Genomic DNA, 27,676 nt, shown 5'->3' with positions numbered 1-27,676 from the left:
ACGCGCGCAGCCCGATCAGCGTGTTTTGCCCGAAACTTAAAAGGATACGTGGATCATAGTATTCCAGAATATATTGCAGATATGTTTCTTTTTACACTTCTGGTGTACAGCTGCGTTATGATAATCGGGACCTTGTACGGTTCGTGGAAAGAAACATACAGACTGACACCTCGTGGCGATTGTCGAAACACGGACTGACGCATTCTCGGGATCACTCGCATTCTCCCCCGCCAGCCTCCAACCGGAGCCGCGCTCTTTATCTCGCGCCGTCGTACGCGAAGGCCGAGGAATTGGTCCAAACCACCTGAACGTACGAAGACGGGCGGGGGTTGACGGGATGCCAAGACTGTGATTTATTGCCTGTGGGTTTATCAATAGAACGTGTCTGGAAAGGCCCTCCAGATCACGTAGATAGGTGCGGCCCGTCGCTACCAACACAATGGATGTGATTGATTTTCTTCACTTGGAGATGGTCCGTACACCAAGCTCGTAACCGCGCCGGCATTGCTGAGAAATGAGGGGGGGGGGCAAAGACAAGTTTTCTAGGCGACTTGTACGGCGCTAACTCGAGGTGAAGGGCTCGGCAAGTTCGTACGGACGTGGGACAGGCCTGGCGTCGATATCTGCGGCCACCTGGCGGATTACCGGGCGGGGAAGGGCATTACCCCCAGCCACTCATCAATCATGTAATGCCTACACATGTCGTGGTTACGGGTGGGGCGGAAGTACAAAATGCTAGCGACTCTCCAGAAATCCTGGCGCCCGAGACATGAGCACACATACGAGCGGTAGCCGAAACAGCGTACAAACGAGGCGGGGAGAGCGGAGGGTTTTCTGATTTCGCAGCGCTCTAATTTAGCTGGGATAAAGCCATGAGGGCTGCTCTCAGGGCTGCATCAATCATGCACGCCAGGCTGGCGCGATGATATAGATTATGTCCCGAACTATCCGTCTGAACTGAGCAGAGAAAGCACAGACAGGGCCGGCGCGCGCAGGTACTACTGGTGGAGGGAGCTCGGCGACGACAGCACCTTCACGGTGTGGTATTCCTCACAAATTTGCTTTTAAAAAAGCCATTCGACGTTACTGTATGGTTCATTAGACCTGCTAATGATAGACAATCATGCAGTGTACACGTCTGGTAGAGAAGGCCCTGTCAGTGGGTCATTCCGGCGCCGAGCGACCCTGTTTACGTGGATAATCTCATCACACATAAACACAAACACGAGACGTCGTAAATATACAGTTCTGATCTTGTCTGAAAAACACTTGCTGTTTTCGGCTCTGATTTCGCCTGACAGTGGATCTTATTGGGGAACAACAGCTGACTCAGTACAGAGAGATAACTTTTACCTCGTCATTTGGCCAGTCTCTTTTACTGTTTTGCATCATCAACTATACAAAGGAATTGCTATATGATCTATTGCTAGGTTACTACGTGTGCTGTTTAAAGAAAGAAGTACCTTGTTACGTTAGACCACACAGACTCGTGACATGATTCGAGTGCATTTTTCCATATTGGATTTACGTTCGACTGGTTTCCATAGTATCACCTAAACTTCTTCTGTGTCTCCCCAAACCGACACATCAGAAATCATATCGTCATTTACAGCTTCGTTTCCAGCTTGGTATCTGGAATAGTTAAACAAAAATCTGGAACAATTATGAAAAAAACTATAACTGTTTGACATCCAAAATTTGATACCAAAAATCATCGTCTAGATCATGTCTAAATCCATGTGGCATATCCCACTGTTGGCTTTGGCCTCGGAAATATGAAGCCATGGCGATGGCAGAACATATACTTTTCTGTAAGTTTTGAAATCTCAGCAAGCACACAAAATATACCCCACTTGAAATTACAAGATGCCCATCGATGCGTGATGCATGGGGCAATGGGATCACCATTTGAGTCACAATCATTTAATTCTACTGCATCGCTAGATACAACCGGTTAACCAACCAGCCATTAGATCATGCGTTGTGACGTTACGTTGTAGCGAAAGAGGAAGACTTCGTGCAGTGCTTCCTCATGAGTTACGATATCCTTGTTTGGAACATACAGGCAAGTCCTGGAGACCAGGTTTGTTGTTTATCATGTATTTTAACGCAAATGCAAAACCACTGAACGTGACATTACGGCTTGGCGTTTTTGCATACATTCCTATACGTCTTTCTTCTTTGCTTTCTATTTCTCATATTGGTGGAATAGTTACCCCCCCCCCAAGTTCCCCAACATAGTGACCTATATGTGCGTTACTGTTATCATTTTATCGTTCAACCTGTACAGATGGAACACGTTATTTCCAATATGGAAAGTAGCCTACAAAGGCTAGTACGATCAAGATTCAAGAATAGAAAACGGATGGCATGACTTTTCCATATCGCACAGACATATAAGGACGGCGTCTAGAGTCTACATACTGATCTGTGTAGCATCTGTATAGCTGTATGCTAGACATACTCATAAAGGAACTGCGTATAGAGAAACCCAGATGCTGCATGCAATGTTCTAGGCCTGTAGACACAGCAACGCCATAGTAGATTAGCAGGCTTTCGCTAGGTGTACTACGTACAACTGAAAAGGGCGTTGCGGCTTTCGCTTTCCCTCTGTACTGGTGGTCTTTGTACTGTTCACCTGTGAAGAATTAAGCGACAGACGCTTTCTCCTGCGGCTTTTACACGGAAATGGGAGTCAGACACCGTGCTAGGCACTGGCTAGAGCTGAGTACACTGATCTTCCTTTCCACTGCATGTAGAGAGGCACTCTCCAATTGCTGGGTCCATCGTGGCCGTCGAAGCGCACCTTCTCTCTCCACTGTTAGTCTCTCTGTGCTTCTCGCCTCATCTCAAATATCTTCAGAGTAGTCCGTTTCATCCGAAACGGCCTGGTCCGGGCTTTGGGTCGTAAATTGTCCGGTAATTATCACGGTTTATCGCCGTCATGATCAGGAAATCGGCTTCCCCGCTACAATCTATTTACGCGCGCGTTACCTGTGCTGTATGTTCTGGTGTAGGCGGGTCAGTATCTCAGCCTCTGTAGAGCGCAACTCCCAGCTCGTGGGAGAGTGTGTACACTCTTCTACACTGGTAACGCAATGAGATTATAAGAGAAAAGAAAAGAAACGCAAACAGTGAATGTTCCCCTGAATGTGCCCCCACCACACCGAACTGTGAGACGGCTACATCGACCTACCATTTGTAAAGAAACGCCATTCTCTGTCAGAAGAAAATAATGTCCACAAACGTGATTTATTTTGAAATATATATGTTCTTTAATCCACTTTTGGCGGACTGGTCGGAAGTTTTTGTCGTCCATAACAGCAGTTCTATTTGTTCCTTAGGCTTAGCTTATTCCTAGATCTACAGGATCTACTGCCGACATGTTCCGTCTGTATGTTGCTTGGACTGATAACAGTTTTCCAATTCCAACTAAAGCCAGCAACGTGGCAAACATGTAAGCAACGGAGCGGAAAGAAAACAACGCAATTTGTCTTTAGTTTGTGCCATTGTCGATTTGACTCTCAGCAACCGCCTGTAACGGATACAATGTGCTGACTGTGGAGACCGATACCACGCCGCCGGACATGACTGTGCTGGCGAGCAGGGGAAAGTTTACCAAGCATTTCGTGAGAAACTCTGGACCAGAGCAGTCGGTAACGATACTATCTTGAAAAGAGCTAAACTGGACACTGGTATCTTAACACAAAGATCGCTCTGTAAGCGATAATAAGATACAAAATTTCCAGTTGACCGAAAATGCGGTCAAAGTCCAGCAGTTGTTCTGGCATTCGGCACTGCGGATGGTTTGATTGTAAACCACCTTGCTTTATACAGATGACAGAAGAAAAATCCTTAGGTAGATTTCTGGTTGGTGTTGCTGTAGGCCTGTGTGAAAGAATACGTGACACCATGTGTAACTAGCCTGCTACGATTATTAAAGCAAAAGGACGTCGGATTATAATCAGGAAGTAGACACACCCTCACAATACATCACCTGTGAATAGGTGCAATATTGACTTACATGTCTTTTTAAGGGGCGACAGAACTTTTTACAGAACTTATAAGAGTAAGCAATAAGTTATAACACAACGTAGAAAATAGCTCACGGCATCTCATGTTTCATAACAACAGTTCAAGTTTTCCACTGTGGGTTCCTATTTGTTTGTGTATGTATGTAGTCTTTTTGACTGACTGGCAGGGAGTATGGCGGTTGGCGACGGTGACTATCTTGGGTGAATATTAACAAGGTAGTCGTAATACTGTGCCTTGCGCCATAACAGATGTTGTAGGTTCCCCAGAATCACAAACACCTACAACTGTGTATGGCCGTGTATGTTAGGATATTGGATATTGCGTGTCGGGGAACGCAGCAGCAATCCGTCTTTCTGGAGATTGATTCTATTCTCCTGAAGGTGACCGCTGAAATATTTATAGAACTTTCACACAGAAAACTTACAACATCGTGGAAAGGCATTTGAACTGACGTGCTGTATATGAAGCAGTTTGATAAGTGGTTGTTAATTCAGCCGGTGTGATCATGGGGTTATTATTTGTACATAATGACGCGGTGACCCCTCCCCCTGCCCGGCGCACCCACCGTGTGACCGCCCGGCCCTCCATCCGGGTCCCGGGCCGTGCCTGGGCCACGGTTCCGCCGTGCGGGGAGTTGTGAAATTGAGGACGCAAGTGACATGTGATTAAAGACCCCGACGGTGTTCCGGTTTCAGGGCGCCCTGTGCCCTCGGGGTCAATCAATCATTCCAACCGGTCTGTGTCCAAAGGTGCCCTCTTGCCCAGTCTCGAAATGAGCACATGACCGGACAAACGGTTCCAATTTGTGCGGATACGTTTTCTCAACCGATGTTTTCGATAGTTCTGGCAGCGCAGAGATGTCGCACGTACTAGAATCTTCTTGCTCTGGCAATCCGTTTTACGGGACGGCTGGCGTGGCCGACATAACCGTCGCACGTATTGTTGAAAAAACGGGGCGCCTTGAAACCGTCCAGGTGGCCTGAATGCAGCACTGGCATGTTGATAAGGGCTGGCAGCCCGCCAATCACGGACGTGTTTACTCTGCGCTGATCGACACGGGCATATACTAACAAGAATGCGTGTTGGGCTTTCCTGTATATTTTGTTGGTTGTGGTTATAATGCTCTTACCACAGAAAGTTTACTTCACGAACTTTGCACCCAACTAACTTGCAATCGGTTACTCAGTTACAGCTCCTCACACAAGTGATCACGTTCAACATCTGACTGGCAAGTCTGGCGATTGTCTGTACAACCTCCTTGGTACAATCATAAGTTACCTAGATTAATGGTAAAATAGATTACTAGTACATCATTACCGCACGCATGGGTAAAAGTCAAACTTTGTTCGCCTCGAAGCAGTACAACGACATTGATATTATCACTGGAACACTCTAATTGTATTGGTTCTACAGTGTAAACAAAAGGCGTGGAGCGAAAACTTTATCGATTTTAGACGAGCTTTGCAATATTCATGAGGCAGCCACATTGTTTTCGGCGGTGACGTCAACGCGCTAATAGAATCAGTCTGGCCCGTCAAGAATGTGTGTTCCCCGCGCCAGACCGCGTAGCCCAGGCAGACAGCCAGGCAATCAACAGTACCGCGGACGTACGGCCCTGCGCGCTCGGACTTACACCGCGCTACAGGCACAGTTTCCGTGGATTGCTCTCGTCTGTTGTCCGTTCTTTGGAATTCTATGGATCAAAGTAAGTGCGAAACTATTTTTGGAGTTGTCTTGGTGAGTTGACGGTGAAGATGTGTGAAAGACGGCCGGATTTAGCGCCGGTTTTGTCGACAGGCGTTCTCTGTTAGTTTAGTAATGCCCCTCTCCACCGCCGTTTCCGCAAGCACAAAATAGGGTAGAACAAAAGTATGGTTTTCTCATCAGTTTGAAATTCTGACTCAGAGTGTCGGGTGTGCTACTGGGCATCCAGGAAAATTATCTTTAGGGTCTTTCCTCCGCGACTTCTCGCACGAAATTGATTTTCGTCCCGTGGAGAAGGCGAGAGTGACCCGCGCTCTCAGCCTTCCCAAGTGTCGAGTTGCATGTGGCCGCTCTCAAAATCCCCCGTTTCCACGTTAATACAGCTATTTGCGGATTTTCCCAAACAAGCTTTACCGTTTGTCTAGTTGCCACTGATTTTCTCTTGCCATGAATACCGATAGAAAGGCGTTGAGGTCAGTCTTGTCGGCAAAATAGACCAATTTTGGTGTTTTCGGTCGCCGTTTTGTTAGTCCACCCACAAACGATCGCTAATGGCGTGGCTCCATTTTACTGAGTGACACTGTTATGGTGGTATGACCCGCCTGTTTTTCGTTCCGTGTCTTTGGTCCACAGCCGCCAGGATAACATGTATGATTCCCAAACTTAGCACGATTCGGTGTCACGTAATACATAGATTTTTTCAAAGTAAGGTCACCGTTGTAAGGTATCCAGGGGCCAGTATCTCATGCATAAATTTGGCTCTAATTGATCGAGCCCTGTTTGTCATCTCGGTCCACTACCATCGCCAGTATCCTGTTCTAGCCTCCGGACCTAATTTTTGTGTTCCAAAACAATTTTCCGCGCCTCTGTAAGTAGACATGCAAGGAATACCATACAGAGTAGAGGCCAGACTATATGGAAAAATTGTTTTTGGCAGGAATCGCGCAATTTGGGGTACGGTTTTCGTAGTTATCGAAGGTGGAATGTTGTTTTCTCCTTGGATAGCGCGGCCGTGTGTAGGTCATTGTTGTGTCGGGGCCGTGGGGAAGGGCCGTCTGGTTTTTGACAGCATTTGTGTAAAATCCACAATCTGTAGAGTAAAGTATGTTTCGATAGTGAACGTTAGGGCGTGTTTTTATCGAAGGTAAGTAGCTATGTAAGCACATTGTCTCACGGTTGTTCTTAATCAGTAGGATCGTTTGCCTACAAATGGCGGCACTGCGTTTTGTGTGATTATGTTACTTGGTGTGCCTGTGTCATTCATACGCTCCGTTTGCTCGCATGCAGATTTGGGAATCTTGTTGAAAGACGAAGGAACCCATCTTCATTGAATGTTGTTGATCAGATTTGCACAACAATCTCAGGTGTGAATGTAGGTGTGTCCGATGGAGGGATCGTGGTGTGTGTACCACTTTTCGTATACGGTTAGACCGTAGTCTGGTCGAATCTTGTATGTACATCAGTCAAACGTGTTTTTGTAACTAAGCAAAATACACGCTATTTGCCAGGCATCGCCCTGTTATTTACGTGGTGGCGTCGGCCACGAACCTTCCCGTTAGAGGCGGTTAGAATTCTTTGCCGTAAAAGTTGTTTTGAATGCAAGATAGCTGAAGCAAACGCGATAGGCTGTACGTGGCACCAGGTTTGAATTTGAATGCGACATGCTCTCACGTCTGTTATGTCCGCGGCCCTATGGGCGCTCAGCGATCACGGCGGGTGGCTGGGGCACGAGGATTTCGGACACAGAACCACAAACAAGCCTTTCTGTTCCAGTTTTTGCAAGGGTAGTTTGATCTAGAGGTAGTATAAGGAAAAGAGATGTCGCTGATTTAGGTGTGCTGGTTATTGATAGAAGTTTACACCAGCCTAACGACTATTTATGGCCGGACGGACCAGCCCGTATCTGTCAAGCATCACCTTCAGCTCTATGTCACACAGTTCCGCCCTGTTTTCAACCGCTTTTGGGGGGAGGGGGGCAGTCTCGACTTCCTCGTAATTTCAATCATAAGTTCTTACGCTGCACTTTCTATCGTTCACATCCGCAACAACGAAAATTTCCAAATAAACACAGTAAGATAGTTCTTATTTCTTCTCTTGTGAATGGAGCTGCTAGATTTGTGTCCCCTGCTCTCCATTGTCGCGACATGGTTAGTTTTGTTTATTTATCCGTTTGCAAGACTGTATTTGGCAGTTACGTTTTTGTATACAATGTACATTTAGTTTAATTGAGAAAGATTGCACGTTTTCGCCGGTGAAATCGTGGGGGCGATTCTAGAAACTCTCACATTTCTTAGGAACTCTCACATTTCCTGATGTCAGCCACAGAAGTATGTCCAGAAAGTCGCTCATTTTTCAAAGAAAGAGCAAAGAAACTTCAAGAAAGAATATGTCGTCCTTTACGATTTTCACGACGACATTTTATATTTTGTCCGTTCGTCTTGAATAGAGATTTAACGTTAGATAGTTTATTGATGAATGACGTTGCCAAACCAGACGGACGGCTTAGATTTTATTATCGTTTTTTGTTACTGCCCACACAGTCTGCGGTGATTTGCTGCAGAAATAAACCGGAGAAAAATATCCGTTCCTTTTTGTACAGTTCAAAGTGGACCTTGTGACGACCGGGGATATACCAAACATATGAAATTGTTCCTTTTGTCAAGTTCTTCCATGATGTACATCTGATTGAATTTTATATCTTGTCATTGAGTTGCACCTACACGTCTCTTGTGCCTTTGTAGCTATTCACAATTGACGCCCAACGTTTCTGTAATTTTCTTCGCACTGAAGCTATAAGTACATCGGTGTCAGAAAGAGGAATATTCTTTCTGACAGTGACAGAACGTAACGAGAATTTTCTTCGCTTGTCTTTGATGAAACCCATTCAGGAGAGCGCCGTTGTAATTCAATGGGGGTACAGTTGGGGATTTCTTTCTGCACTCGTGTAGCGATGTGCGATTTAAACAGTTTTACCGGCCCTACCAAAACGTAACTAGGTAAAAGAGTATCATTGCCATTGTTATAAACGTTTAGATTGAAGTGTTTTAGCGAAATTACGGATATATTGATTTTGGCCATTATCAGCGATACGTCTGTTAGGGTGCGGGCGGCCCGCCCGCCATGCCCGCCCGACAACCGTGGCGCGGAGCCGCCTTGTCGAGCGTGGGCAAAAATTGGTCACATAGGGGTGTTCGCTGGATGTGTATCTCTGTGCAAGTCTGTGTAGTGCGTGTCACAGTTCCGCCGGGCCGACACTGCTATAACTTATATGAACATCTTCCACCGTTTCCCTGCATCTTATTTTAGCGTCAACTTATTAATGTGTACAATAGAAAAAAAAGAACTTATGCCCAAAAATGATGCACGCATTCAGACTACAGCGCAACGGAGTGTAAGCATTACGCAGTGCATTAGAAAATGTTCGTCTTTTACACAAGCGACGAACAGAAATTTGCATCTAACGCTTTATTTTACCACTCAAATTGCAGCAAACCTTCCATTTCTTACCTGCAGTATGGCTAGGGACGTGGGAAAATTATTTAGGTGTAAAATCTACCGTAGGATTTGACTGGAGACGCTGGTTTCTGAGAGGAGTGTGGCGCGGTTTGTTGGTTATACCCGCGCGTCGTGCTGCAGCCATTTTGAATTGGCGGGTTCAACAATGGTCGTGTTGTATCAAGCACGCTTTTGTATTACGGTCTTGTTCTAACGGTAATCGGGGCTGTGGTTTCACTGTAAAAATCCCGTCAACATTAAAAATCCAGCACAAATTCAATTGTATCAAAAACTGTAGTATATGGATACACTCAATAACGGTGCACTACGCTTTTGTTTGGATAAGTGTTTCTACCAAGCTAGCCTGTAGTCCGTGATCTAAAAATGTTGCCATCAGCATTTCCTAAACTAGATTAACTTGCGCGATGTTGGGTAAATTTATTATTGGCGATCGCATGATCGTGGGCTGTTATACAAGGTTGCTAGCTCGGAGCAGGACTTGGGCAAACTACCCACACATCTTGTCTCATTGGCAAAATGCACTTCTACTGTTCTGGTTCTAGTGGAGATCAGCGCGCGATTTGCTCAGAAGACAGAACAGCCTTTCCTGAGATTGTCTCGGCTGTTGTGGTCAGTTGGGTGAAAGAGTTGTTAAAACGGTAGTCAATAATGAGATTTTGCATCGATATGTTTATCGCTGTGTAAGGTATAAAGTAGGCATTTGATGCCGTCTTTTGCGATGCCAACTTGTATTGCTTACTAGTATTAGCATAGATCTATGATTCTTCAACTCCAAGGCAGCACAGCATACTAGTTGAGGAAGGTCATTGGGTTATGTGACGGGATTTACGTCTAAATGACCAAATATCATAAAGATATGTCGATTTCCTACTTACAATTTAGAACTTTGGATACCATACATATGTTATTAGCCGTTTTTTGTCTTACGGAGCCGTGTACCGCGGGGTTTTCTGACAGGATTTAGTGCTGTGTAAGGGGCGGTTTCCATGCAACAACGCGCGATGCTATCCTACCAGCCGTCTTTGTACTGCTTACGTCCACAGCTGCACCAATGGCCCCTCTCTTTAGATACTTTATCCCTCAAAACCTTTATAGTTACGATCTAGGTGAGGAAAGGACGTCACTCAATGTAGATGCCGCGATTACCTATTGTGGGACAATTAATCCAGGAAAAAAGCCGGCCAATACAGCTACCGTAGACTCTAAAGTTTGTCTTTAATCTGCACGGCGTGCACGGCAGAAAATCTTCTCTTTTTCGATTCCTCGCCGATAGAAATGCTTGAACTTTGGACAGGATAATACAGTGTGGCCGTGGATTTATGGAAAATTGTTTTCATGTGAAATCTTCAGTCCACTGTTTCGTAAGACACAAAATTCCCCATGGTTTAGGCTGGCGCCCGATGCCGTGCTGCCATCTTTAATCCATGCCCCAGCGCAGCGCACATACAACAGTGAATAGAAACACATAGAAAACGCGTTCTGTGCAGCAAGAACCTACAGCTACAGTTAGTCTTATCCCGTGTAATCTCGCTGTTCTGAAAATCCCAATAAGACCAGTACAGTAAAACTTGTTCCGGCCATAGATCGTGTCCAAAATCCTACAATGTAATGTTCAATTAGCGGTTGTAGGTAGGATGTAGTTTAGATCTGAGGTTTTATATCGTGGTGTTTGGTGACAAGACGCCCCCATGAGCAGCAGTTTGCTTGTGTCACCCTTAAATGAACGGGGAAAGTTGCGTTGTTGAAATATGTTTAAACATTCCCAATTTTTGCCTATTTTCAGCCTGTCAATAAATCGACGTAAATTGCATTTTGTTGGTCTTGCTCGTACGTGCGCACCGGTGTCTCTGTGGGGAGTCGCCATTGGTTGGATAAATAGTTCGGTGGTCTAGTACTTACATGGGCACACAATTCTCCTCTACTATGGATAGAGCTTAGCCTCTACCAGGCTCCGCGGATGGCTGGAAAATAGTAGAGATTGGTCAAATAGGGTGAATAGTATGTTTAGGGAGTCGGCTACGGAGGTAGGGTCTAATATGCCAACTGTACCTGGTATAGCAGACCAACTCTTTCATGTTTTTCTGTCTATTCGGCCAATTTCTACTCTTTTCAGCCGCATCTGGAGCCTGGTAGAGGCTAGGTAGAGGTACGCAAATAGTTCTACCAAGGAGTTGGTTCTACCAGGGATACAAGACACGTCAAGCAGACAGGTTGTGTGTCTGCTGAAGAAGTATGGCAAAATTCACTCAATGAGTCAATCTGAACTTCTCGATTCGACGATTCAAAAACCTAGTACTGTATCAAAAACCGCCACGAACCTAATATCGTCATGAACCCCGTACTCCAGTACAGTGGGGTCCGCGTATTTGTGGTCGTAGTTTCGCCACCAAGCAATAGGTAATCTGCCCAGGACTTTAAAATGAAGTGTACAAAGACCTGTTACATATGTGTATTATGGGCAGGGCCTGAGCCCACAAAATTGAAAAAACAAAACAAAAAAACAATCCGAGCTCCTTTGCAAAAACAGCTGGGGTCCAAAGAACAAATCGCCCGAATTCGCAACCCACTTATGTAAAACGTGAAAATGTTCCCCTGTATTGTTCAGGAAAATGAATGAATAAATGCGATGTAATGGCTTCATATTCTACCGTATATGCCCATTTATTCATGTATATATATGTACATCATACATGCTACAGTCATTATTGAATCTTATTTAAAACTCTCGGAACTGGTCGGAACAATTGAAGCCAAATAGCTGATTCAGATTTCTAAAGTCACCCAGTGAAGTCTTTTGAACGCAGACACGAACGCCCCTTATCTACCAAACGATGTCCCTGGTTCTCTGGGAAGTCATGAGCGGCGCTTGAATATTCTGTAGAATCCGATCAACGCGCACCACGACACCGATTTATCCGTCAACATTCCCCAAACACATATATTATTTATTTGGGCATTCATGATTTTCTTTTCGCTCAAGTTCTTTTGTATTGCCAGCAACACAGCCGGCGGGGTACACTTCCTTGCTTTCATAAATCAGACCACACCTCGACGACCAACCCTGTCCCATTGGTTCACAGTAATCGTACGTTTCACCTTCTAATGAGAGAAAATGGCGATTTGATTGCATTTTCGTGAGTTTGTCGCAGATAACTGTTGCTTGGCGGCCCTCCTTTGCTGCAGGGGCATGATTTATATGTGCCAGTCTAGTAATTATTTATTAGAATTCGTTTTTTGCTGAGATAGTATGCACCATGCTCCTGTTTTTATGGATGAAGATAAGAGAAGAAAAGTATTTCCACCATTACTCAGAATTGTTTTCGATTGAATTTCTGGGAACATTTCCGTTAATGTTTGTTTCAGTTGCGTTTGTGCGTTTTGTGTATATTGTTGTCTGCTGTATTCATTACAATGCCACAGACCTTATTCTGCATGCAAGAAACGCATCTTCTCCTGACCTATCGTACAAGGACACCATACTGCTCGGATGTGTCTCGTCCCTGTGCGTTTTTTTTCTGTTTTTATCTGCGGAACTGACTGTACGGGTGGCGCAACCGCCGGTGATTTGCAGCATGTTTTCCCGTTTGGCCAAATTGCGCACCGTCAGTGTCAGTTACAATGGATCCGATCCTCGATCACACGGACCCCGCATTCAGCTGCTTGTGTTCCCTCTAACACATAATGCAATCCCCTTCCCCCGCCATGTCTTCAGGGTTAATGCAGCTTCATGATTATCAGCTGGCCTTCGTTGCCTCCAGTTTCCCTTTATTTTTTAATGAAGGTGGGCTCTGCTAGGGAGTCCGTCTGATGATGACATGTTTGCACGTCAAACATATCGTGTTTCAGCGGCTAACAAACCGCCTTTTGTATTTGCAGGGACGGCCTGGATGTAGACCGAGCTGTCCGAAGAACCCCAGTTCGTGAGTCAAGTTGAAGTTCTTCAGTTGAAGATACGCCGGATCGAAATGGACGGTCGCCAGGAATTCAGCCTGGACGGCCGCCACAGCCACCCGCACCTCCCGGCCCTGACGCCGCGGGTCCCTGGAGCGGGGTTCAGCGAAGCGCCACCACCGCACGTCCCTGGCCCTCCCGGCGGGTTGGGTCCGCGCCAGGCCGCGAGCGCCGACTTGGCCAGAGTCGGCACTCCGGCGGGCGGGCACCCCGGGCAGGGCGGGCACCCCGGCGGCCTACACCCTCACTTCGGGCACGGCCACGGGAAGTACGGCTACCCGCATTCTGTGCAGTCTCTTGGATCGGGTAAGATTTCTTCTGTCACAACTTTTTCAGTGCTGTACTGCAGCCATTGCCCGTCAGCGCCACAAAGGGCATGGTTTAGTGGATTAGGGGGCTAATGCATGGCAGCGATCGTGACTAGAATTCATACTATCCCGCACCCGTCCACTAGACACTTCCAGAGTCTGTGTCGAATTTTACTTATCAAATCGTCGTACAATACAATCCTTTCTCTTTCGATATTTTAATTTCCTTCAGATCGACGAAGGAAGTGGTTTGAGGAATAAGCAGGTTAGCAGACCCAAGGGTCTGACAGCTGTGTGTGTGTGTCGGGGAGCGAGCGGACGAGTTGGCGTGGGTCCGCGGCGGTGGGGTGTGTCGTTGGCATGGCACGACGTAGCATGGCTTGCATCCAGAGGTCGCGTTCCGCCGAATTGTGTACCTTGTCAGATTATTTGTCAGCAGTAACCCCACGTCCCCAGCATTTTTGCCTTGGAAAGGGCGGAAGCTACGATGCTGCGATAGGTTGGCGAGGCCTTGTTTTTTTTTCGTGCGGCCCCCATGCCGTAATTTTAGACGCGATTCTTGTAGCGTTACAAATAGATAAGTCGTCGTTAATTTCGACCGTCTACATTCAAAGCCGTGTCATCAAACATGAGCTACGCCTCCCGTCATTTTCTCTACCTCTGCCATTACAGATCAATAAGAAATTCGCTGGTGCACAAATCGTGTTGATTGTTACCTCGCGCCTGGGACCGCGCTGCCATTGCCTCTAATTGAAAGCACAAGGTTCGATCCTCGCTGATATGCGGGGCGATAAGGCAGGAGCGAAGGTGACATGTCAGATCATGGTGGCCCCTCCAAATATCGCCTGTCCAGAGTCTACCGAAAGTGGCGGGAATGAAAAGTGTGGCCTGTGTTCTGCACACTTGTGCATGGTGTGGGCGGTTTGGAGTCGAGAGGCCCAGTTGAGAAAACAAAGGGATACAGGAGGATGTTTATTCTCAAGCGTGTTGGAGAGCCCCGGAGAGGCCTTGGGGCACGTCGGGTTTGGGACCTGGCCGCGCGCGGAAGGCCAGGCATCCGAGCGCCGCCTGGCTAAACCGCTGGCTGAAATTACGGGATCTTTTGCAGAGTTGTTGTTCAAAGCCTGCGGTATCCGAGAAAATTATTGTCATTGTATTTCGGGCGAGTCCGCAGGCGATTTTGAACGCTCCAAGAAAGGGGCTGATCGCATGTGAAATGCATATGTTGCCTATGCAACCCACACCGCGCAGGGCACACCCCGGGGCTATTTATTTTGGCGGTGACAGCAGCCGCACTCACACCCCTGCGTGTCCGGGGATCGGTGGTATGAAGGACGCTCTTCTGAGCATTCCGACAGGCGCTCTGTTCAAAGTTCCTTCCCTCTGGAAACCTTCCAACTTCCTTACATCATCTTAGGAGCTTTTTCCTTTGAGTTTATACTATGCCTATGGGGCACTTTTGGACGGTATCGTTTTTTTTTCCTAGGACTCTCCAAGGGGTGGCTGCTGTCAAACGGCACAGCGTGACCGCGATTTGATTGTTGTGCACGCTTGAAAGCGCCCAGTTGGCAGCGCCGGCCTGTAGCGGCGGTGTGAATGGCACAAGTCAGCGCACAGAAACAATCACAGCTTTCACACATCGTGAAGAATGACACACTTCACATGCCGGTTCAACCCTCCTCCTGGGGCGGCGTCCGCTCGCCGACACAACGCTCAATTTTGTTGTGCAGAAAAATAAAGTAATACAAAGGTGTACGTTTGGGAACAGCGTCAAACCTTAATCCATAGATTGTCTGAAGTACAAACGAACCGGTGCCTGGGACTCATTCTGGATGAAACTACGTGGAGTGAGCGCTTTACCATACCGTTCTACAGGGCGACTTGGGTGCTAGAGAAAGTCACTTGCACCTTCTTCAGGGACATATGAACATAATTTCCAAGCGCCTTGTCCCGAAGCCATACACGTTAAGGAGCATGTGATGTATATAATGAATAGACATCTTCTTCTACAAGACATCAAGGTACTTTATATAGTACAGAACGTTTGAAGTCATGAACAAAGCGCTCTTGAAAGGCTGAGAACCATTTGTACGCTGCACAATTACCACAAGTAAAAAAGCTTCATTATCATATAATGAGACACACGATAATGATTCTTTCGCAACTCTAGTCAGGTTTCATATTTTTGAGGGGTTGCAATCTTGTGAAAGGAAAACTGCCGACGGGAAAGATATGGTACCCAGTATTCGCTCACTATCCATGTCCGTACTACGACTTGAACGTCCTGCTGTTCATTACCTTTGTCGAAACAACTTGAAGAAGAACTTGAAAAGAGAGGAACTATAAACTAGTAGTTTTCCGGAACTCTAAATAAATCAGTTTCAAGTACACCTCTCCGAATAGCAGGAGGACACAAGAGACACCATTGCGCAGGGGAAGTTGAGGTGTGCAGTTGTCGTTTTGAATTGAGACAATAGAGCGCAAAGGCAAGACAAAAGTGAACAAACTCCTCCTGCCTATTGTTTGTGACAATGGGAACTTTGTTGTACATCCTTGGGCCAGGTACACAAACTACTAGTATCTCAAATAACATCAGAACAATACCTACCGCACAGTTTACGTGACTTAACGTGTGTACCATACTGGCTGAGAGGTCAGAAAATTGTTAGAAAAAATTTGCCCCTTTTACAGCCGTTACAATATGGACTATTTATGATAACGCATTTTCTGTGTAGGGCATATTTCTTAAGCACTTGTCGTTAGCAAGTTGACATTACAGATACGAAAGCAGAATGTCATCTTGTGCGAAGCTTGATTTAGTTGAGAAGCTGGTGTGTAGCCCAGAGTTCCCGGACTCCGGAGCTCTGGTTTCGCCAGAGATGCAGGATTTATGTGACTGTTCCATGTTGTTTGGGTGTGACTATCGCGCAGCCGGTTCATGTTGCATCTCAATATGATATAAGACAACCTTTTAGGGAGTTGTTTGTATGTCCTCAGTTGAACAGTTATTGTGCAACCCTTGCCAATACATATTTATCTACATAGTAACATTCGGTTCCTGCCTCACGTTTGCCTTTTAAGTTTGTAAGGATCGTGTCTCTTTCTCGAGATTGGTACTTCATCTCATGCATGATTTTCAAAGGGTTGTCTGGAATCCTCGTCAAATTTTTCTACTGTATTTCCCGTTACAAATTTCAAACATATCAGCCTGTGACTGTTGAGACAAAATACGTCTCTGACCTCAATAATCCTTGAAACTTCTGTTTGGTCTTTCGCACCAAATCCCTGACTAGGCCTGAAACACTTATTACTTCATCAAACGGTCATTTCTCGCTCATGGATGTTTCGGACCGACGCGGAAGACTTGTAAGCGTTTTGCAAACACAAAGACCCTAAATCTAATTTCAGAGCCCAACAAAGTACATTAATCTCATTGAAAGCCCATTAGTCCGGCGTCCATTACACAAGGACGTGTTCCAATTTCTCCACCCCACCGAAGGAGCTAGACAGTCTGTATCCGACTGTTTCTTCCCTCCTGTACAGGACGAAGGACATGTCTTTCCATGGTTGTATAACCCTCAAAGTACTGCTCTGTTTTAAGGACTTGTGGTAGTCTGTGACTCTGACCCATTTTGTCAGACAACGTGACTCTGAAATGTGGATTCATCTCAATGTTTGACTACTACCACACCTTTCCTTGCACAGAACAAAGAAGTGACTGCTACGTTGTCGTTTTGAAAAGCCAGACTGCTGATTCAGTTTACGACGGGGTGAGTCGATATCTCGTCCAGTCCCTAAAGATACCGTTAACCGTCCCAAATCCACCAAACCTAATTTGGAGGATCAGGAGGACGATGTAGATCAATCACGCCAACGCATCAGCACGACCCCTTTCACGGAGAAGAAGAAATATAATTTCCATGCGAGCTCGTGATGTTTACGGCTCCATGGAGATCTGATCCCGCCACCGGGTGTCGGCTGAGCTGGGTCCTGTACTTTTGTTCTCTGCGTGTTTTCAGACACCACACCGTTATTTTTAGCTGTTTACCTCAGGTACGAGTGTGTTCGATAACGTCATCCACAGCTGGGTCCAAGGGGCGCTTTTTTTCTTACAAAACAGTAAGATTCAGGAAACTTCATCCAGTCGCCTTGGGGGAACCACAAATCGTTCCTGATCGATAACCGACGGGAAAATGAGATATTTTTGATTGTCGAAATAGAATTATTGGAGAGAGGGAGCTTTTCTGTGTTTCATTTTCTCCCAAGATGGCTGTATATTGTGAGAAAGGACTCAAATGAGGTTTTATCGCAGCTACACCATCAGATAACACACAACCATTTTGAACCCGAGCATCGACACAATGTGGTTTGAACAGATTATGTCCGTACCTGTATGGAATCAAGAGGATAGAAATGAGAAATTAAAGATTAGCAGCATTTTAGAAAAGAAGCTTTCAGTCTTCAGCGTTCTATTGATCATTATTATGAACGCCAGGCGAAGATTTCTACTACAACGAATTCGTCTCTAGTGATGTTCATCTATAATTTACTATAGAAAAATATAACGTCTTTCTCCACAGATTTGTGTGAAGCACACGCTGACTTGAAATATTAAAATGACAAGCCGACGCGCACGACCCTGCGCTGCCGACAAGCCGGGTCATCAGCACGAGGGCGCTCGGGAACGTTCCGGTTGGCTAGCGACGTGCATGCGGCGAGCGCCCGCCCGGCCTGGAGACAACTCCGCGGGCAAACGACCTCTCCCGGCGGGTTTCCCCCGGGGACACGGAGGTCATTAGGGCAAAACGAGCGTCTGAACGCTCCTGCTATCCTCGGGAGCGGAAGACTTTCAGGTCGCTTCGTATGGAAAATGGCTGAAAATCAGACTTGCAGACGATGTGGAATTATTCAGCTTGCCATCGCGAAATGTCGATGTGCACGGAGCTAGTGATGTGTGTCAGATTGAGGCAGGGAAAGGTAAAAACTGAAAACAATTCATGGAGTATTTTCTTCCGACTACCTAATGAAATTCTTACAATGTCAAAATAGGTCTAAACGTGGAAGGGGATTCGAATAAATAGCATTTTGTAAAAAAAACAAAACATATCTGTCACCAAGGAGGTTATATAACCTCCTTGCTGTCACGAAACGTGCCGCTTCATAACTCTGTCGTGTGGTCTGTCAGTGTGTATCTTATGTTAGCCATGCCATCCTTGAAGGGTATACAGTCCTTTGTGTACGAACAGTTTTATGGAGGTGTGCTGTCGGAGTGTGCAGATGTGTACTGTACTATCGCGTGTCAACAACTGCCGAGGAAAAAACGCGATCGCAAGTCACTGCGAGAAAACGGCGTAGTGTACACACGTCTGCGGTCACTCGTCAATATGGGAGCAATGCCCAATTAGTGAAAAAAAGATGTAAAATCCTCCCCCAATTTCCTAGTATTGTATTGTTTTTTTGGTCGCGATATGGAAATAGTCCAACGGACGCAGCAGTATATATTTGCTCTACCGTCTACGGACAGCTAAATTGGGGGAGGATCTCGTGATCAGTCCCGTCGCGTCGCAAGCTTTGTGTATATTGTGAAGGTCTTCTTTATTCAGCCCCGAGGCGAAGCTTTATTCATGGCATTAATATAGAGAGTGGTCTTTTACAAAGGTGAGGAGACTTGAGCGGACTGTCGTTTTGGTTTGTTTTATCTTGTAAATTTTCTTCCCCAAAACTGCCCCGCCTGAAACTGCCATCTAACGTTTCCCGCAGTTGTCGGCACGTGTCATTGGAAGGGAGAGTAGCGGTAAGCCCACAGGACACCCTCGGATGTTGCGCGCTCAGCGACCGAGAGGATTAGGCGGGTACTTCGGTACGTAACATCGCTGCCTTCACGGACCCAAAGCACCTCCCTACAAAGCAAGAACCTCCCAAACGACAAGTCGTTATCTGTGGATTGCTTCAGAAGTAAATCCGCCTTCCAAAACTTCAACAACAGCTGTTGCGAGAAGGATTTGCATGTGCAGTTCTCACACTGCTTGGCGAGCCGGGGTGTTGACTTCTAGTTCTAGATCAACTGTCAGGAATGCCGTGAATATTGATCGAAACGTCGTGAGGAGTGAGTGCGAAAGATCAATCGACTCCATCGTAAAACACTTCGTCAAAAAGCACAATTTCCTCCCCATCAGAGTCGGAATAGGAGCAAATACCTCAGCCGTGCGCAAAATTTCCTCTCGCAAACTAGAGCAAATGCAGAAGTTCGATGATGACTGGAAATAAATGTGGAAACATTATATTCTGGAAAGATTCCAATTATTGCAAAGAAGCGGTAATTTCCTACCGTGGGCAGAATAGTTAATGAATACATCGCACAGAACCTTTGAAAAATTTATCAGCATGCATAGCAATACAGATATTGTGTAAATATCGCTGATCAGTTTTTATGGTCGTCCAAAATGGAATATCTTTGGAACCAAGTGCCCTTTGCGTGTGGTATGCACATTGAAATATTGCGTTGTAGCTTCAGCACAAAAGAAACAAATCTACACAATGCAACGAATAGCCTGAATAAAAAACGCCGTCTATTCATGTTCCGCAAAGCTTGTCGCTACACGTAGGCATAGGACGATTGGGAAGGAAGCTTAGACCATGCACCCACTCAAACAACTTGTGTCTCAACTGACAGAAGAGGTTGAATAGCGGGGATGTAGAATCTTATTATTCTGAAACTGAGTTGGTATCAAGGACATGCAATCGCGAATGAAAAGAAGATGGAAATGAGCCAATACCTTTTGGAGTATTTCTACACTGACAAAATTCGACGTCGCCCCCCCCCCCCCCCCCCCCCCAAACATTCACATTCACAATACAGTCCCATGATAGACGTGTTGACCATGTCGTCATGTGTGAATGTGTGCCCAGGGCTTGGTACGAAAATATTGACTCAGATTTTTTTTGTTTTCTCCGCGCAGTGTCCGGTAGCAAGAGGGAGGTTCAAAGGTTCTGACTATATACACAGCGCGGCTGCATTGTCATGGGAAAAGGGCTGCGTTGCCTCCATTGCGAAATCGATATGAGACCAACGGCTTATCGCTCTTCCAGAGGCAATATTTGGTAGTGATATGGAGAAAATGGCCGAAAGTTTCTTCGAGCGGCACTAGGCAATTCAGCCGATCGTGCTTCGGGCTACATTTTTTTTTCACTGTATAATGTATATTTGTTCTTGTGTCCTCCATCATTCCGCTTCATGTTGTGATCAGACAAGTCTCAGGCCACCATGTCAGGTGCAGTCTTAGCTTGCCAAAGTTATGAATTCTACTGATTTGAAATCTAAAATGCCTACGTACCGTACTCCACAATCTATTATCTATTCTATTGTTGACGAAGTGAAATGCTTAGATGTGAGACATTCGCACGTCATGTCTCATGACAGTTCGTCGCAAGTGGACACTTCATGTTCTGATCATAGAAGTGAGGCCAACATGTTTGCCAAAGTAATGAATTCTACAGTTTTAAATCTAAAATGCCAACGATCCGCACTCCACAATCTATTGTTAACAAAGTGAAATGCTAAGATGTAAGACATTCGCACGTCATGCCCCACGAGAGGCATGACAATTCGTCGCAAGTGGACAAGTGCGCTCTTTCGCCAGTTCAAGAGTGTACACGCTTTTAGCCTGATATGTTACTAGAGGGGATACGTCAAGAAAGCTTTCCCGTGGATCCCTCTGCCAGAGAGCTATCACCAGACCCGTTCAAAAGACTTGCCGTCGCAGTCTGAAGCGGGCAACGGTGCTGAGCTCCTGCCGTCCCGGTGACGGTCCGTCCCCTACACGGTATCAACCCAATATAGACCTTCCCTGCAGTATGCTGCAACTCTGTACCCGACCATAAAGCTACATTGGAAAGGAATTCAATGAGTGCATGGCTTCTCTAGTCTCCTTTTACAAAACGCAATTGTCCATATTGTTCCTACGATGTAACTGTAACACGATCTCTGTCTGTAGACTTGTCTTTCGGACGAAGTGAGGTGACACGCCTCCCCTAGTGACGGGAGGAAACTAGACGCCGAAATAAAGGCAGACGAAACAACGAGAGTGATATTTTTCGCAGACTTTCTGACCATGTGTAGATATCTACCAATGGATCTGCCAGCTACAACTTCTCTTTCTACTTACGTCCGGTTTACATGGCGACAACAGGTACTCTCCAAGCAGAGGATGGGTTCCGGCAGGTTTTTGACTTGTTTTTAGGCGTTTTTGTCGGCCTTTCTACTTTTTCATCTTTTTTTTGTCTCTATAAACCCAGGTCTATATTGGGTTTATAGAGACAAAAAAAAAAAGATGAAAAAGTAGAAAGGCCGACAAAAACGCCTAAAAACAAGTCAAAAACCTGCCGGAACCCATCCTCTGCTTGGAGAGTAGACAACAGGCACTGGGCGCCCATCTGACACACCGCCGAGTCTAAATATTCTTGCTCAGTATCTGTGGAACACACTGTTACACAGACTGAGAGTGATGTTGGGTGTGCAGACATTGCATTTTGTCACATTTAGGTCAAGTTTTCAATAGGCTCAGTGTTGTACGTTCCAACTTTGGAATGCATGAGGCAAGTCGGTATTGTACAGTTGCTTCCCTTCCTCTGGCTGCTTCCGTTGCTGTGTTCGTACATTGCTAAGGAGGATTGTGACTTAAATCGGAAGGTACAAAAATGGTTCTGTAGCGTAGATAAACAGATTAACTCACACAAAAACAGCTTCGGATTTATGTAAACGCGATGTCCCGAAGGTTGGTGAGATCTGTTCCTTGGTTACAGTCGCCTCTTCTGTCCTTGCTTGTTTCCTGCTATTGTCGCTATGTTCCTACAAGTCCATACATTTTCAGAAACCAACGAAGCTCGGGCATTCATGGATAAGTCCAATAGGGACCCTTGTGTAACTGGAAAAACAGAACGTTTCCATTAGATCGGTTGGCTTACACTAATCCCTCGGTTTGCATGCGAGCTGTACGCTTCAATATTTCTTCTCTCTCGATCGAGCGTCATGCATGTCACTGTGGCCTGCCTGCAAGGCGGGGGTATTTCGAAGACTGCGTGCCTAGCCCCTTTACCTCGCCAAATATCCGTCGAACCATCGATGTCTAACTTTCAACCACGTTTACTGGCCAACTAGGTAGACCGTGTTTCATTGTTATGACTGCGGGGCTAGCATCCTAGAAGAAAATATCTCCTATTTACTCAAAGGCATTTACAAAGAACTTTAAGAAGTGTATAAACCTTGATTTTGTTGCTTTAAATGAAAACATAAAAACTTAATTTGTATTGCCTTATTAATTGAAACAATTACAAGAAGAGCTCCGTCATACTTTATAATACTAAAGTATATGGCGCAAATAGACATCACACAAACAGTGCCGCCGTCTATATCAGATCCCCACAACAAAAACACAGAATAGCATACGTCCTGTGAGAAGAATTCGTTGCACACACAGCCAGCAAATCACTAGCTTCTGTTTCTGGTTGAATATTCCTCGAGGGGCTATCTGTAAATGTCTGATCAGTCCTGAGAAATCTCGGAGACGTATGCTAGAGCTTTGTATCCTACAGCAGGTGTATTAGTCAGATAGCCGAACCCCTTTGCTTTACTGTATAACACCGGTACAAAGCGCAGTTAAGTTGGTACAAAGCGATATTCAGGCAGACCAACTCTTTTGACATTTCTCCTCAAAATCTGGAGAAGAATGATAAGGGCATTTGTTCCTGTTTTTGTGATATCATAAATCCACACAAAAGACGCCCAGTGAACGTTTGTTTTGCAATATTCGTGGCTAGCCGTCAAAGGTATGCCTGATACTGTTCAGGTTCTGACAGAAAGGGCAATGTAACTTTGCTAATTGGAAAAGTAGTGCAGTGGATGTAAAAAGCACGATTTTGATTTGTCATCCCCACGAGGTTGTTCACTTCAATTCCCAGTTCTGTCGGAGATAAGGCCGGCGTTCCGTGATTCCAACGCACGGACTTGTTGTTGGCGATATTCGTGACTTCTCTACGCCACGCGCGATTCGCAATCCGTGCTGTAAACCTGTGCAAAGTCCCGGCTGATTTCTATTGGGTCGGTTTAGGGTCGGTTAGCGCCGGTTGATGTCCCTCGTGAGGCCCACAACGCCCCCTTGCATAAACCCTCTCCACTATATACACCAGATTAGGGAAGCCTCAGGGGTGAACGTATGTCACCGTTTTCCCCTGAAGCCGGGTCACCCGGTGGACCGCAGCCGTCTGCGGAGGTGGCACAGACACGGGGTCGGTCTTTTACTAGTTTTGGACGAGAGACCTGAGGCCTCAGTTAAAAAGCACTGAAGACAACTTTTAAACATTTAGTTCCCTAGACTCTATGTCAAATCTTTTGCTTTTACTTGGGGATAAACATGCGGTAACGGAATTTTAAAAACGCACCGGCAGATTATTAAATATTATACGGCGTTGAGCAGATTTTTATTTGTAACGGTTGAGAATCGTACTGCTTTCTGTACTTGAAGCAAGAAAGGACTGGTTTCCGTCACGTCAGTCAGTCACGTTTTCAATCGACCAGACGGAAACAAAACCCTTTGTTTTCTTACCAGTTCGGCCAACAGCCCTTCCGTGTTTAGGAACAAGAAAGAGGGAAACTCAATTGCTAACAAAGGAGGCAGTATGCTTATAGGAACCAGGTGTTGACGATGAATGGTTGGCATCTTAACGTGGTCATTCAGACGGTATTACGTGACAAAAAAAGGAAGGCAAAATGGTAAAAGACAAATAGAAGTTGCAGGGGTGATCACAATTTGTTATCTCATCCATGTACTCAAAGGAAGGAAGAAGGACTGATGGTGATTCCAGAAAAGGGACATTTTTGTTAGGAGTCGAATGTTTAGCGACCTCGTCAAATTGTCTGGTCGTAATTCTATTCCTTCCAACACAAGCAGTGTGGGAACCACGGTTAAGATACAGCAAATTGGACCGGGTCAGTATGAAGTTAAAAGTAAGTCTAAAATGAAATTTTGCCGAATACGACGCTTCCTGTACGTACGGAGACTGTCGAACAGCAGCAGGAGTGCAGAACTAGAGATACCATTTCCTTGGCCTTGCCAGGCTGGCGCGCGATGTTTACTCGCTCCTTTAGTAGTCTTTCTACGCTGATGGAAAGTAGTCACAAAGGACGTTTCTACACAACTGACGACCTGTATCCCAGAGCAGGAGATCCCAGTTGGGCTGTAAAGTGGCTAGAATCAGGTAGAGGGGCTCTGTGCTTGCTAACACCGTATTCCTCGCCCCTCTTGGCTGCACATACAACTGCAAATCATGTTTCAGCAATCGATTTTTGCGGTTTTATGACTCACACTCTCGTCAAATCCCGCGAGATTCTTACCCATTAGCTCACAACAGGTTGTTGTGGGGTTCCGCTGTAGTGTTGCATATGAACGCTGAACTCGGGCTGCGAGACGCCCATCTGCCTGGCTCTTAAACGTGAAAATCAGCGTCATTTCACCAGGCTGTACAGTGTACAAGGAAGAGGAGGGGCCAGTTAAAGACTGCTTGTCCCCATACCATACTTGACGACAAAATACGATCGTGAAATGCACGATTTGTGCAATTATTTGCTGTCCCGGAGGAGCCGGATAGACTTCGAGTCTGCCGTCACAAGTATCCACGACGTGCATGAATCTGCGTCTATGATTGATTGAACCAATCGCCCCCAGCAACATTTCTAAAGAAGGTTTACGAAAAAAACAACGATTAAAGCCCTTGAGCCATCTGATGAAATTGTACTGAAGTCTTTCCTTAAAGACATACCTGTGTCTGAAAAAATACAGGTGGAACGGAGTAGTACGTGAGCGTTTTATCTAATGGAAAGTTGTTCCTTAACTTGAGTTCGTTAAACGCAGTAAGTTAACAAAAAAGATGAGTGCAATACTCTCATTAGTGAGGCGATGTGTGTGTAGCCTTTAGAGAAGGGAGTTTGTTTTTTTTTGTCTTCACAAGAAATAAGATGACATGATTGCAAATGATCGCAAGTTATACGTTTCGCTAAGACCAGGGATCGTAGCTACGCTTTTGACATGTACGAAAATACGATTGAAAGCCTGGTGTAGAATGTCATGAAGTGGACAGCTTTGAAGAGGCTTCGACTGTTGTATGGCTTAAGTTTGGAGAATCAATCATACTTACTTGGGACGAATGGCACCGGGGACGTCAAACGTATCATAAAGAGGCAACCGCAATTCATTGGATGTGTAGCAGCGTATGGACAATTTCGGATGGAATTAGCGGCGTGGTTTTCTGCGATTGATCGCCTTAATATCCTTTACAAGCTACTGCAGGAAGATAAAGTCTGATATTATTTTGTGAATTATAGAGTTTTTCACACGGACCTCATGCGGCGCGGACGTCACTGTCGGGCTCTTTAATAACAAGTGCAGATAGGCTTGCGGGAAATACTGACATTTACTTTGGATTGCGGGGGCGATGTCACTTGTTTTGAAACATTTCGATTTCGGACAACCTGCATTTTACAAGAAAGTGTAAGCTGCTATCTTTTCACATGACCTCTCCGTGAAAAAAACCCTCATGTATTTGTTTTTCCTCAATCAGAATACAACATTTTATAGTCATTCAAATTCAAGCCTCCTTGGCCACATTTTACTTGAAATGTCGACAGTTTTATACGAGCGGGTAATACGAATAGCTAGTACCTCGGGCCTGGGCACCTGCTGATGCGACCTTTCCACCCAGGTCATCAAGACGCGCTGACTGCAGCACTGTGGAGACACCAATTCCCAAACCGCAATTTAGATTATTGAGTTTTCCCTCATAATTATACGTACAGTATTAAAATGAGGTATTTGAAAAGAAACGTTTAAAGCATCACGAAAACGCCTGGCTCTGTTTCTCCCTCAACCCCCAAACCAATCAGTAGAAATGGTTTAGATCAGACGAACCAGTCCGCACTGTGTTGTGAAATGTCAATATTGAGGCTTGCCACGTGCGCATCTATATGCAGGCGGGGCAAGTGCCCATCCTGCCCGCTGGCGAGCGGGTCGGTGCCCCCGGTGCCCTGCTTTCTCCGGGTCATTAGGTCACGCTGGTGACTGAAAAGGGTCTGTAGCCAGGTTGTGACATCCTTGACTCCAGATGGGGCCTCCTCCCTCGGCGGGGGTTCCATCTCTCAAGATGATTCATACATCACACCACACCACAGCCGTTTGGAACCGCTCTCCGTTCACGCCAGGACACGACCGTACGGCGTGGCTTTTTTTGGAACCATAACCTCAGATTATGCCTACTGGCTCTAAAACAATATGTAGTAGACACATTCATTGTCGTTTATCTAAAATCTGTACTAGTGAGATGGCAGATTTATGTTGCCGGTCGGTATCGCGCTGCAGCCGGTGGGCGACCGAGCCCCTTCCTGCCGGGCTTCGCAGTGGAAGCCGCTGATAACGAGTTTGGGAAGAAATACTACAACACCGTATCCGTGCTCTTCCTCTTCCTTCAGCTGTTTCACGGGGGAGCGAACGATAACAGACATTCTCCCAGCACCGATATCAGAAATGCCAGAGGTGCAATTTTTGAATAATATCAGCTTATTTACACAACCGCATTTATTACCGATTACGAACGCAGAATGTTAAACAGTTCCCCGGCGCTTTGTTTTACCACGCCGCTCGCCGAAGCCGCAATGGAAATGAATATATATGCATAGGGAAATATTGCGTGGAATCGAGTCGTCTCGGTTGGAAACAGGGGTGTCTGCAGTTCAGTTGTCCACGGATTTGCTCATTTGTCACCGTGCATTGATGGATCTCGCATCGCCGCAAAGGCCCCACGGAAAGCAGCAAGGGTCCGATTTCCGCGTGTCCGTCTCAAAATTCAAACAGACAGCGCATGGAATGTACAGGCGCGATGATGGGGTCCGAATCCTATTGCGCCGTACGTCAAATTTCCTCGCGTGTTTGGACGGACTCGAAACTTGCTTCTGCCGTTTCACATCAAATCCTTCCACATTTGTATGTCGGAATCTCCGAGTGGTTCCGCATTGAAACCAACTGGCCGCCGGAGCGTGTTTGCCACACGCGTTACCGGGATTCTCAATGGACGCTTTGTGGCTTGAAGTGCATAGAAAATCTCGTGAGTTATGACAG

At 46.0% G+C, this 27,676-nt stretch overlaps 1 protein-coding gene across 13 annotated transcripts in view; it reads left to right on the top strand.

Moving 5' to 3' along the window:
* Nucleotides 1-27,676, top strand: part of LOC136440393 (trinucleotide repeat-containing gene 18 protein-like) — a 70,047-nt gene that overhangs the window by 16,094 nt on the left and 26,277 nt on the right. For 10 of the 13 annotated variants that reach the window (XM_066436426.1, XM_066436419.1, XM_066436416.1 and 7 more), the window contains exons 1-2: nucleotides 5,603-5,740; nucleotides 13,132-13,512. In XM_066436426.1, the coding sequence (XP_066292523.1) occupies nucleotides 13,221-13,512 (292 nt within the window). In that variant the 5' untranslated portion in view covers nucleotides 5,603-5,740; nucleotides 13,132-13,220. Of the gene's footprint in view, nucleotides 1-5,601; nucleotides 5,741-13,131; nucleotides 13,513-27,676 lie in introns of those variants that run through there. The other 3 variants (XM_066436415.1, XM_066436414.1, XM_066436425.1) reach the window with 2 other exon arrangements.

Source organism: Branchiostoma lanceolatum, chromosome 8 (assembly GCF_035083965.1).
Source record: "Branchiostoma lanceolatum isolate klBraLanc5 chromosome 8, klBraLanc5.hap2, whole genome shotgun sequence".
NCBI lineage: Eukaryota > Metazoa > Chordata > Leptocardii > Amphioxiformes > Branchiostomatidae > Branchiostoma > Branchiostoma lanceolatum.
The sequence above is the reverse complement of the archived record's forward strand: the minus strand, read 5'-3'. Positions and strand labels throughout refer to the sequence as shown.